At 47.5% G+C, this 13,422-nt stretch overlaps 1 protein-coding gene across 1 annotated transcript in view; it reads right to left on the reverse strand.

Annotated features, from left to right (window-relative positions):
- TLL2 (tolloid like 2) overlaps positions 1 to 13,422 on the reverse strand; it is a 118,231-nt gene that overhangs the window by 23,420 nt on the left and 81,389 nt on the right. The window contains exon 10 of the mRNA XM_059395909.1: positions 9,586 to 9,688. Coding sequence (XP_059251892.1) covers positions 9,586 to 9,688 — 103 coding nt within the window. The remainder of the gene's footprint in view (positions 1 to 9,585; positions 9,689 to 13,422) is intronic.

Raw genomic sequence — 13,422 nt, forward strand, 5'->3', positions numbered from 1 at the left:
GAAAAAATGCTTAACATCACACAGAATCAGGGAAATACAAATCAAAACCACAGTGAGACACCACCTCACAGCAGTCAAAATGGCTAAAATTAACCACTCAGGAAATAACAGATGTTAGCAGTGATGTGGAGAATGGGGAACCCTCTTACACCATTGGTGGGAATGCTACCTGGTGTAGCCACTCTGGAAAACAGTACGGAGATTCCTCAAAAAGTTGAAAATAGAACTACCCTGTGACCCAGCAGTCACACTACTGGATATTTATACAAATGATACAAAAATAATGATTTGAAGGGGCACCTGCACCCCAATGCTTATAACATCAATGTCTGCAATAGCCAAACTATGGAAATGATGAGGGAGCAGGAGGCTGGCTGAGGACAAAGCAGGAGCTGGCGCCTTGCACCCCCTCTTCACCCTTTCCCCTCCAGAAGTGTAGCATCCCTCAGGCAGCCCTGACTGCCATGAACAATAAGCAAATAGTTAACTTGCAGAGCTCACAATCCTGCTAGACAGGAGTCTCCCTTGGCTTACAAATGTCCTAAATCTCACTAACAAAGACGATTGATAGCAGGATTGTGAGACCCCACCAAAAAGTCTCCCAAAGATCTTAATGTTAATGGCTGGTCTAAAGACAACATTGATCCAGCAGCAAGGGCAAGGCCTCCGGCAGGCCTGGAACATCCTGGCACCTTGTAGGCCCTCTTTAGCATATGAAAACTCCACTGACTGACACCTCCCTTCCCCTCACCTTCCCCCAACAGCAGGGTACAAAACCTGCCATCCCTCACAACCCGGGGCAGCAGCTCTTCCTTCCCACGGGGCCTGTTCCCGTGCTTTAATAAACCACCATTTTGCACCAAAGATGTCTCAAGAATTCTTTCTTGGTCATCGGCTCCGGACCTCAGCCCACCAAACCTCACCTAGGTTCTAGAACTTCATCAGAAAGAGCCCCAATGTCCACTGACAGATGAATGAATAAAGAAGCTGTCATATGTATATATGTATGTATATATATATATATATATATATATACACACACACACACACATATATATTGCACAAGAATCAAAAAAGAAAGAAATCTGGGGCACCTGGGTGGCTCAGTGGGTTAAGGCCTCTGCCTTCGGCTCAGGTCATGCATGGTTCCAGGGTTCTGGGATCGAGCCCCGCGTCGGGCTCTCTGCTCAGTAGGGAGCCTGCTTCCCTCTCTCTCTCTGCCTGCCTAGAGAGGCCTACTTGTTGTGATCTCTGTCAAATAAATAAAAATAAAAAATCTTAAAAAAAAAAGGAAAAAAATCTTGCCATTTGCAATAATGTGGATGGAACTGAAGGGTATTATGCTGAGCAAAATAAATCAGAGAAAGACAAATACCATATGATTTCACTCCACATGTGGAACTTAAGAAACAAAACAGATGAACATGGGGGAAGGGAAGATAAAAAGAGAGAGGGAGGGAAACATTAAGAGACTCATAACCGGGGGCGCCTGGGTGGCTCAGTGGGTCAAAGCCTCTGCCTTCCGCTCAGGTCGTGATCTCAGGGTCCTGGGATCAAGCCCCACATCGGGCTCTCTGCTCAGCAGGGGGTCTGCTTCTCCCCTCTCTCTGCCTGTATCTCTGCCTACTTGTGATCTCTATCAAATAAATAAATAAATCTTTAAAAAAAGTAAAAAAAAAAAAAAAGAGACTCATAACTATAGGGAATAAACTGAGGGTTGTTGGAGGGGAGGTGGGTAGGGGGATGGGGTAACTGGATGATGGGCATTAAGGACAGTAATTGATGGCATGAGCACTGGGTATTGTATGCCACCGATGAATCACTAAATTCTCCACCTGAAACTAATAATGTATTATATGTTAACTAACTTGAATTTAAATAAAATCTTTAAAAAGTAATAAAAATAAATAAAAATTAAAAAAGGATCTGGGAGAAGGACAGAACTGTGCCCCCACTTCCTGGGCAGAGCCTGGAGGGGCAACAAGACCTTAGATCCCCATGTCCCACCTGGGGTCAGAATAGAAGCATCGACACATTCATCCAGACATTAGGCGGGAGACAGGCATGCAGAGCTCTTCAAGCGGAGGGGTATGGAGGTGACTTTCCCATAGTCCAGAGGGTGTGCGGAGCCACAGGACATCACCCACTGTATGTCTTCTAGGGAGATGTGGACCTGGCACCGATCTGAACTGGCCTGGAGTTGAGATAAGAAGGAGGCCCAGCAGCCACTTATGATTCTTTGCTCAGACAGAGGGCTAGAGACCAGGCAGGAGGACACACCGTAAAGCCACCTGGGATGGCAAAATGGACGCCTCCCCTGCCACCATGCCTTGGGACAAAGTCAATCCCTTATCGGACCCCCACGTGGAAGGAAGAAAACACAATCTAATTGAAGTTAACTTCCCACTACCTGACAGAAAGGTATATAATTGCTGTTGAAATTCTGTTATTGAAAAAAAAAAAAACAAACAGAAATAACCATATATTCCTCAGACACTTGGGTCTAAGTCTGAAATTTGGATCTTCTACAGAGGAAGAGGCCAAAGGTCATGCCTTTCCTGGTATATAGGAATCTTTGACCCTATAATTCCTAATGCCGTCTAAAGGTGGCAGCCATGCAGCAACCTCTTCGACCTCAGCCACAGCAACTTCTTCCTAAAAACCTGGCCAAAGGCAAGGGAAGCAAGGGCAAAAATGAATTATTGGGACTTCATCAAGATCAAAAGCTTTTGCACAGCAAAGGAAACAGTCAACAAAACAAAGAGGCACTGACAGAATGGGAGAAGATAATTGCAAATGACATATCACATAAAGGGCTAGTATCCAAAATCTATAAAGAAGTTATCAAACTCAACTCCCAAAGAACAAATAATCCAATCAAGAAACGGGCAGAGGACACGAACAGACATTTCTGCAAAGAAGACATCCAGATGGCCAATAGACACATGAAAAAGTGCTCCACATCACTTGGCGTCAGGGAAATACAAATCAAAACCATAATGAGGGGCACCTGGGTGGCTCAGTGGGTTAAGCCTCTGCCTTTGGCTCGGGTTGTGATCTCGGGGTCCTGGGATCAAGCCCCACATCGGGCTCTCTGCTCAGCTGGGACCCTGCTTCCCCCCTTCTCTCTGCATGCCTCTCTGCCTACTTGTTATCTCTGTCTGTCAAGTAAATAAATAAAATCTTAAAACAAAACAAAACAAAAACACAATGAGATACCACCTCACACCAGTCAAAATGGCTAAAATTAACAAGTCAGGAAACAAGTGTTGGCAAGGATGTGGAGAAAGGGGAACCCTCCTACACTGGTGGTGGGAATGCAAGCTGGTGCAGCCACTCTGGAAAACAGCATGGAGGTTCCTCAAAAAGTTGAAAATAGAGCTACCCTATGACCCTGCGATCACACTACTGGGTATTTACCCTAAAGATACAAATGTAGTGATCCAAAGGGGAACATGCACCTGAATGTTTACAGCCGCAATGTCCACAATAGCCAAACTATGGAAAGGACCTAGATGCCCTAAAAAGATGAATGGATAAAGAAGATGTGGTATACATATACAATGGAAAACTATGCAGCCATCAAAAGAAATGAAATCTTGCCATTTGCAATGACCTGGATGGAACTAGAGGGTATTATGCTAAGCAAAATAAGTCAATCAGAGAAGGACAATTATCATATGATCTCCCTGATATGAAGAATTTGAGTGGCAACATGGGGGGCTTGGGAGGTAGGGAAGGAAAACATGAAACAAGATGGGATCGGGAGGGGGACAAACCATAGGGACTCTTAATCTCACAAAACAAACTGAGGGTTGCTCAGGGAGAAGGTAGTTGGGTTATGGACATTGAGGAGGGTATGTGATATGGTGAGTGCTGTGAAGTGTGTAAACCTGGCGATTAACATACCTGTACCGCTGGAGCTAATAATAATAATTATATGTTAATAAAAAATAAAAAATTAATTTAAAAAAAGATGGCAGCCATGGCAGGATAGGAATGGGGGTGGGGTGGGACACGAGCTGAGCTGTACTATCAGTTCACAACACAGACCAGTCAAGGTCTACTTGGACTGGTGGTCATGGTTCTCTCAAGCTCTGACTGTGGAGTCACTCAAAAATCCATTTAATGTTGGGGAAATGGGGAGGGACTCTTGATGAGTAGGGATGTATTTTCTTTTGGGGTGATGAAGATGTTCTGAAACTGACTATGATGATGGCTGGTTGCACAACCCTGAACATACAAAAAGCCATTGACGTAAATACTTTAGACAGTGAGTTGTATTATATGTGACTCATATCTCAATGTTTCTTATGTCTATTCAACAGTTATTTGGTGGGCACTCCTTTATCACCAACACCACTTGAAGTTATAATTCTCCTTTCCCTTCTGAGAAATAGGAGGAGTGAGGTTCAGGGAGGAATAAAGGCCACTGTGGCCATTTCCTGATGGCCAACTGTGGATACATTCTTTGCCGAGACGTGAGGTAGAAGCTGCTAATCTCCTTCTGCTTCCTTCCGATTCTGGCCACCTGCAGCTCTCTGGCTCTGGTGAGCTTCACATGAAGTGAGATGAGCTGAAACTTCTGCCGAGAGTTTGGCAAGGAACAATCCATCAGAAGCCCATAAATTTTCCGTAATGGTTACTCCGGCATGGCCAATTAGTGTCAATTAATTCTTGGAAGACACCACGGAAACGTGGGGAAGTACTGCTTACCAGTGAGGAGAGAGGCTTGCTGAACAGCCGTTCAACAACGTGGGATCACAAAAGGAATTCCTTCTTAGCCAAACCGAGTTTCAAGTCCAAATTTCTCCTTTTAAAACCCCAGCTGTCACAGCCACTGGAGACTGTTTGCAAAAAACAGAGCGACTTCCCATGCCTGCCTTGCTGCCCAAGAACCGAACCAGATGAGACGAACCACCCACCACCACCAGACCACAGGACAACCCTGGTCGGCTCACTGCTCTGGAGGAGGGAGGAGTTACTGCCTTGGCAAACACAGACTGGCTGGGATAAATTACAGATTACTCCAATCGCTGTGTATTCTTAACTAAAACCTTCTATTTTGTCCCGTTTTCTCAACACTCCCATCTCCACCATAATGGTTCTAAGGAAAGCCTTTTGCTTTTGAGCTTGACATTGTCCTAGGTACCCTACAGACATTATATAACTGCATTCTGCTACCCCCAAATTAGGTACTATCCATAATCTAGGATATGAGAAAACCAAGGATTGTAGAATTTGAGTTGAGCTGCATTCACTTTGAGTTACAGTCTAAGTTGTAAGTGAAGTGGGATTTGAACCTCAGCAGTCTGGGATCTTGACCTTCACCATCAATTTCACCTCCTAATTCATCACCACTGTCACCATCATCAAAAGGAAACTTCAGTATTCGAGGTGCAATTCTGGACACGGTCCGCTTTTGGATGAATAGACAGGAAATCTGGTCTCTGGGAATGTACACATCATTCCCCGTTTGGACACAGACAGGAAGGAAGGTCAAAAGCCTCCAGCCATACAGCGAGCTTGTGGCGATGCCAGCCTTGGCTCTTTGACTCCCACCAACGTTCCTGCTCACTTGGGAGACGGCCCCCGGCCCAGGGAGCCCCAGTAGTGGGGCCATGCAACTCTGATCAGCCAGCCTGGCCTTTATGAACTTCCCTCCCCACTTCAGGGAAAAGTTGGGAGAGGGGCTTTGTGTGTACTGTGGTGGTACAGAGTGCTCAAAGACAGTTCTGCATACAAGAGTGCATTGTTTGAGTAATTCCTCCACCAGAAATAAGGGAGGGGAATCCAATTAACATGACAGTACTTAAGAGTACTGATAAATTCTCTCTGTAGGCAACCCCCATTCCTCCCCACTTCAGGTGCAATCTCATGAGTGACCCCTGAAACTGAAAAACCAATTTAACCAATGGTGAACTATTCTCATTCTACTTACACTTCTCTTTAATCACTTTGTGAAAAAGTGGGTCTCCAACAGCCCCCTTCCAAGAGAACGAACAGGCTGGGCAGAAGCGGGACTAGAGAAAAGGTGGCAAATCCCCGAACTGATGCTGGTTCCTGGCTTTCGAGGAGGAGTTTAATAAGGATATCAAGAAGAGGAAATGCAGATGAGGACACTACAAGTGGACTCCGTGGGGAGTCATAAAGGGTTCATTCATAAAAAGTTATGCGTCCATTATGCCTGGATTTTCACACACTGCCCTGGGAAAATATGCAATGCACAGTTTTTCAGAGCAAGATGCATACTTTCACAATCAGCCCTAATCCGCTCTCCCTCCTGCCAAAGGGGCATTGACCTGCCTCCTCCCAGCAGATTTCATGGCACTGACCCCTCCCAGGGACCAGCTCGGCCCACACAATGCACTTGTTCCAAACACAAAAGTGCACTAACAACTGCATTTGGAAACATCAGAGCAGGGCCAAGTCGTTGGCAAAGGAGAATTCCCGCAAACGAAGAATGATGGTTACAGGCACTGGGCCATGCCTTGGCTGCGGCACGCGGACACACACACACACACACACACAGTACAAAAGTGTGTAAAATATGAGCCCCAACCCGCCCCCCCCAAACCCAAACAAAGCAAACCATCACCAACAACAACGAATGGCAAAAGCCCCATCTCATCAATGGAAGTGTAGTCAGAAATGCCAGGATCTGCAGTGAGAAAGTTCTTGTTTCAGGTTCAAGAAAAGGGAATCCCTGGAAATGCCTCTGGCTGTGCCCAGTCTCAGGAGCGTGTCTTGGCCCTCTCTGGGGAACCTCAGTTAACAGAGAGCTTCCTTCCCTGAGCCCTTTGGGTCTACCACATTCCTCTGGGGGGCGTTAGGGTTGCCAGATTTTGCAAACAAAAATAGGGGAAGGCCAGACGCATTGGAATTTCAGCTAAACAGTGAATCATGCATTTTATCTGACGGTCCTACTACTGGGATACCCTTCTCAGAGGCAGCAGTCCCCACTCCTCATGACGAGGCCATCGGAGTTCTGGTCTGATCTCAGCCCCTAACTGGCTGTGCGGACTTAGCGAGTTGGTCCACGTTCGAAGAGTGTGGACTCTGCACTTTCCTGGTGAAGGTGTGGGCTTAGGGACTCTGATCCCTGCCTTGTCGAGGGGTTCATGATTCCGTGCTGTCATGGAAACTCCCCCACCCCACACAACCCCTTGTATTAGTTTAATTAGAAAATACTACCTGAATGCATTCTTGTAAAAAAATGTAGAATGATCCAAAAGTATACAAACCAAACCTCCAAGCTGCCGACTACCTGTGCCTCCTCTCCTTTCTCAAAGGTAACCAGCTGCGGCTGTTTGATGAGCACCCCTGCCGTCCCCTTTCTATGTGGTGCTAAACAGGTCCCCATGCACCTACATTGACGGGGAAGCAGGATCACTCCCTGACCCAGCTCATGGGGATTCTGATGCGGTGGTCTCCCAGGGATCTGTATTCACAGAAATCCTCCCAGCCGACTCGGGTTCAGGAACCAGGTTCAGGAACCTCTGCTAACCCAGAACACAGCCCTCAGTCTTTTTGCCACACCCAGTCGGTACTACCTTGGAGGCCGCGCCTCCTGCTGGCTGCGAGCATGCGCTGTGTCTGCTTGCCTGAGACAGGAAGCAGAAATCCAGGGCAGGCAGCCGCCGCCCTGCCGTCGGGTAACCAATCCCCTTTGTCCTATAGCGTGCACGCTCCTGGCTGTGCTCGGCTTGCCTACCTAGATGGCAGACTAGCCCACCGATGCCACCGATGGTGGTGGTAACCTGACACCCACTCTCAGAGCCTGCCATGGCGGCTTTCTTAAGCACCAGTGCACACAGATTCCTTTCTGTTTGGACCTCTAGGAATTGAGACTCATGGTCTTCTGGACGGAAGGGGTTTATGTGATCTTCCCAATGAAAGCTGACGTGGCTGAGTCCCTGTGGCCAGACAGAGCTTAGTATTTGCCAGCCCACTCGGGGCCACCCAGACCCTCTGTCCCAATCTCTTCTGACCTACCCAGAATCTGACTCGAAGGCACGCGTGGTCTGGCTATGGAACTCTCCCCCGGTTAACTCTCCCCATCTCCTCCTGATTCCGTCTTTCATCTGCTGTCCCAACAGCAGCTCACTCCCAGGCCAGACAGTCAAAGAATAACCAGAGCGGGTTTTCTGCCCTTGTGAGGATATGCCAGGGACAAAGACCTCAGTGAAGGCTCAGATTTATCAACCTGGAAGCCCACCCTGCTATTGCTCTAAAAATGAGGACGATCCACTAACAGCCAAAACCCTTCCATCTGGCTCCTTATAAATCTACATCTCTTCCTGGCTCCCCCATTGCTATTCTTTAGCCAAATGAGTCCCTATGTCCATTTCCAGGACACTGTGCCATTAATTCTCTATACTTTCATCTTTTCAGGTCACCCATGGGAGATTGCAAATTGGTGACCAATCCTGAATGAACGGACTTTTCTCCTTGTGCCACCTGCCCACTGCCTCTTGTGGAAAGGTCCAAGCTGCCTTGTCACGTATGAGTTTATGCACTATGCATCTACCAGAAAGGGTACACAGTTATTGTAGAAAAATTAGAAAATATAGCTAAACAAGGAAAAAAGAATTAAAAAATTCTTAAGAGAGAGAGAAAGTATGCAGGGTACAGGAGAAAGGTACAGAGGGAGAGGGAGAATCCTTGAGCAGACTCCACGCTGAGGGCAGAGCCTGACGTAGGGCTGGATCTCATGCCCCCGAGATCATGACATGAACCAAAGTGAAGAATCAGATGCCTAACCGACTTAGCCACCCAGGAGCCCCCAGAATAAACTAAAACAAAAAACAACAAACAAAACAACAACAAAATCTCCGTCATTCTGAAATAACCACTATATGTTATTTATTTATATTCATGATTCTACTTGATATTTGTACTGTAGATCACAGAATGGTTTCTTCCAGTGGAATCCAACCTGTACATGTTTTAAGTAGTTTTGTTTTGAGTAATTCTGGTCAGGATATTCACTTGGCCACACTCCCCACCACTCCTTCATTTATTATCCAATCCCCTCGTCCTCACGTATGCCTTATTTCTGAGGGCACCTGAGTTTGCAAAGCCTCAAAATATACATATAACAGTATTTTTATTAAAATGGAAGTCAACCTCATGTTGTCTTTTGTAACACCTTTTTGTGTAATGACATACAGGAACCCCTTTCTGTATCAATAAGCAGGCACCTCCAACTTTATTTTTAGTGGCTGGATAGTTTTCCCCTGGAAAGTTGTATCCCAGTTTTTTCAGCGAACCCCTACTGTTGAACACGTAAACTGTTTTCCATTTTTCCTGCTCCAGTGAATACCCCCACAGCTAGAACTTTGCACGCTTCCTTAATTGGTTCCTTAGGATACATTCCAAGAAGCAGAATTGCCAGGTTGAAGGGCAGTCTCGGTCTTAAAAGCTTTTAACACGTGCTGCCAAATGGAGTGCTCGGAGTTTTACAACGACACCGACCCTTGTGAGCTTCCTGTGTCCGCTGTCGGGATGGGCCCTTCCGCGTGTTAATGGCATCCCATGGAACAGCCCATCACCCTCTCCCAAGGCCTTCTAAAGTCAACTTACCCAATAAGGGGGCTTTTCTCCAGTAACCATCCCGGACCTCCACATAGTCATACCAGCACAGGCGGCTTTTAAACAAATCCATGGATGTGAAGTTCAGGACAATCTGTAAAGAGTGACCGTAAAGTGAGTTTTGGCAGCAGAGCCCGAGGACTCTTGAAGACCCATCTCGCATGCCCGTGTTCTCACATTACCTCTTAGCATACAGAGCTCTCAGACCACAGTGGGAGCGTCCTCGCAAAGACACGCTCACAGGAAACCTCGTGACATGAAATAATAAACCTTGAGCAGGATGGGGAGTAAACAGAGGAGATGAGTCCCCTGGTTCTGTCCTGGAGCTTTTGAAGTCACTCGGTGGTTTATAGGAAACAGAATACATTAAAACGACGGGCTGGGACGCACTGAGACTGGGGATTTAGAAGGAGGTAGGGGTCAGTGAAGTTCAGAGATACAGAAAGATCTTATAACATCATCCATCATTCCAAAGGCCTGGGGTTAGCCTGGGTGCATCTGAGCAACCACCGTGATCACTGTTCCCCCTCGGCCATGACCTCACTCTTCTGGGATGGGGTGTAGCCGAAAGCTTTCCTAGAGTCAGTCTGTGTGTTCGTTCATTCCTGCATTCGTTCCTTCTTTCGTTCATCACACCATTGTTAGCTGACCACCTACTGTGTGCCCGTCTGTGTTGGCTAACTGACATCGAAAGATCAGCAAGAGAGGGCTCTTGCTTTTAGGGAGTTCAGAGAACACAGAGGGTTCAGGCCAGTTAGACAGAACACTCTGGAATAAATGTGGAAAAGAGAGGGACGCACAGGAAGGGAATCCTGCAGCTCCAGGGAGGGAGAACTAGAGGCTGCCAGGATACATCTCAGAAGAGGTGGCATTTAACCTAAGGGGAATAGGGACCCAGTGGGCAGAGACACAGAGCAGGAGCGCATTTTGGCGAGAGGGACTGACATGAGCTCAGGCAAGGAGAGTGTAGGTCATGCTGGGTGGTTCTGGAATGGGGAGTGAAGGCTGGGGAGCTTGGAGGTTCAGATGGACTAAAAAGGAAGGTTTCAGTTCTTCTGGACATGCTGAGGCCATTCCATGGATGTCCTTGTCCACAAAGAGTGGAGGCAGGTGGGTGGCCCTGTGGACTTGGCACACAGGTACTCTTCCCATATACCTGCTACCCTTCCAGCTTGGGGCATCCCTGGCAGATGGCCCAAAGCAGAGTTCAGGCATCCCTCCTTCCTCATTCCATCCAGCCCCACCATGTAGGGTACCCATGCCATGTCTGCCAGGCTCGGCCTGTCTCTCTGCTCCATCATTTCTCTGCTCTCTTCACTCACCAGGGACCCCATAAAGGCAGCCCTGCCCCACTATTGCAACCAGGTCCCTCGGGTCTCTAAGCAAAGCCCCAGGCTGGAAGGCTGCAGGTCAAAGTTCCAGGGCCTTCCCAGCCAGACTGAAAGGGCTGTTATTCGTTTGTCCCATTCTCCATGCCTCCCCTGCTTTGAACACCTCTCTGGTCTTCAACACACCTGTCCTCTCTCCGCTGCCCTCTGGCCTCTGCTGGCTCCCACCCTCCCTGCTCCCCGGTGACTGTGATGGTCCCTTAGTACAGCAGCATTTCCCTTCCAGCTCCCCTGTGCACAGGTGACACCAGTCACGGGGGTGCAGCCCTATGCTGTCATGTCTGCTTCACCCCTATTGTTTATCCCCGAAGCTGACAGACCTCTTTCCCTTAAGATGCCTGTGTCCCTGTTGCAGGCCAGTCTGGTGTCCCTTCAGCAGCGCTGTCTGCATCACTCCTGCCACGTCCTGGCTCCTTCTGAGCACTTGGGCTTCTAGATCTATCTTGCTCTGACATCTTATGTTCATCAAACTCCTCCTATGCTCAGAGAACTTCCATGGCTCCCCCTGCCCCATCTCATAAATTAAACTCTCTACTTACCTCCCAGAGCCTCCAGCATCCGTCCTATGTGAACTTATTTCCTTGTGTGCCCTGAGGGATCCCGCTAATGGACGCTTCCCCAGGTCTAGCTCCAGCATCCCCTGCCTCTGCCCTGAGACCCTTTCTGACTGCCCAAATAGACGCGGCCTTTCCCTCCTTGGGACCCTCTCCTTGGCCCCTTATGGTGACTGCAGAGCAGGCGTCTTTAAGAGTCAGGCAGATCTGGATTTCTGAGCTCTACCACTTACTAGCTCTGAGATCCTACTATCACTTACTAGATCAACCACTTACTAGCTCTACCACTTACTAGCTCTACCTCTCACTTGCCCACTTGGGTGAGTGATATTTAGTTTCCTTATCTGCGAAACAACACGCACACCACTGGGTTATTGATGGGCGGCCGGAGAAACTGTATATTGAGCGTATTGTGCTCTGACACACGATAGGCACTCGATAAATGCGGTCTTAAAAATCAAGCCACACTGAGTGCTCCACAAACCTACACACTAAGCACTTTTCACAAGCTGCCTGTCCTAATTAGCGTTAAGCGTGTCCACCCCTCCTTTGGGCCAATCCCACCCGGTGTTCAGGTCTCAGGACAATTAATACCTTCTTCCACAAAGCCTTCTGATCATCTATGAAATGAAGAGGGAAAATATAATAGGCCAGCTCCCCTCCTGTGCTCCTGTGTTGTACAGTGTGTGTGTGTGTGTGTGAGAGAGAGAGAGAGAGAGAGAGAGAGGTCAAAATTCTTTCAAACTAGACAAGTGGTTCTCAACCCTGCTTGCTGATTAGTAAAAATGTAAAAACTAATACTGGGCCAAGCAAATACTCTTCCTTCAATGAAATCAGATTCCCTAAAGGTAAGGGGGAACCCTACCTAAACTCTAAGTCTCTTGAAGACAGGGATAATAAATTATCTTTCATTTGTAGCTCCCACAGTGTTCACGTTTGGGCAGAAGAGCTCAGTCATACTGACTAGCTGGTTGCAATATAATTCTTTGGCTTTTCAAATTTTCAGAAAGGAAATATTATTACAACTTCCTTAGTAACACATTCATGATCGAAATGAATGGGATAATCATTCAGACTGATTATTTTAAATACGTTAGGGAACCATAAAGACCATAGGAAAAGAGGTGACAAGCAAGAAGTGACACTTGAATCGATCAAGTTTGCTAATTACTAGCAGCTCAGGGAAGGCTGGTGAAGCCAAAATGGAAATCATTGGTACAGGAATCTCAATGATGTATATTCTCCCTGCCCCCCCCCCCCCCCCAGTTAGCAATAATAATTAAGGCTGGAGGGATTTTCTGCATATCCCATAGCCTCTGCTAGGTAGGACAATTCAACGATTTGGGGGCTGCTGGATCACTTCCTCTTCCTCCTCCTTCTTCCTGCCTTCCTCTCATTACTGCCTCCAGCAGGCACAGAGACAGCGCACGAATGCAAAGGGGACAAGCCTGGAGTCTCTCAGGCTCTGGATGACAACCACAGTGTCATAAATACTTAGAGCCAGAATAAGAGTCGCGCATGGGCGTTGTGTGTGAGCACACGTTACGTGAGCACGTGCACGTAATGCATGTTCAGATGCCTTTTCACCTGACCCTTTTGTGAAATAATACAGGATGATGGGTAAGCATCCAGGTTCTCACCTGCACTCAGATCCCAACTTCGCAACAAACTGAGTAGCCTCAGGCAAATCCATTTTTTTTTTAATATTTTATTTATTTATTTGACAGACAGAGATCACAAGTAGGCAGAGAGGCAGGCAGAGAGAGAGGAGGAAACAGGCTTCCTGCTGAGCAGAGAGCCCGACGCGGGGCTCGATCCCAGGACCCTGGGATCATGACCTGAGCCGAAAGCAGAGGCTTTAACCCACTGAGCCACCCAGGCGCCCC

Source organism: Mustela nigripes, chromosome 4, assembly GCF_022355385.1.
Source record: "Mustela nigripes isolate SB6536 chromosome 4, MUSNIG.SB6536, whole genome shotgun sequence".
Lineage (NCBI taxonomy): Eukaryota > Metazoa > Chordata > Mammalia > Carnivora > Mustelidae > Mustela > Mustela nigripes.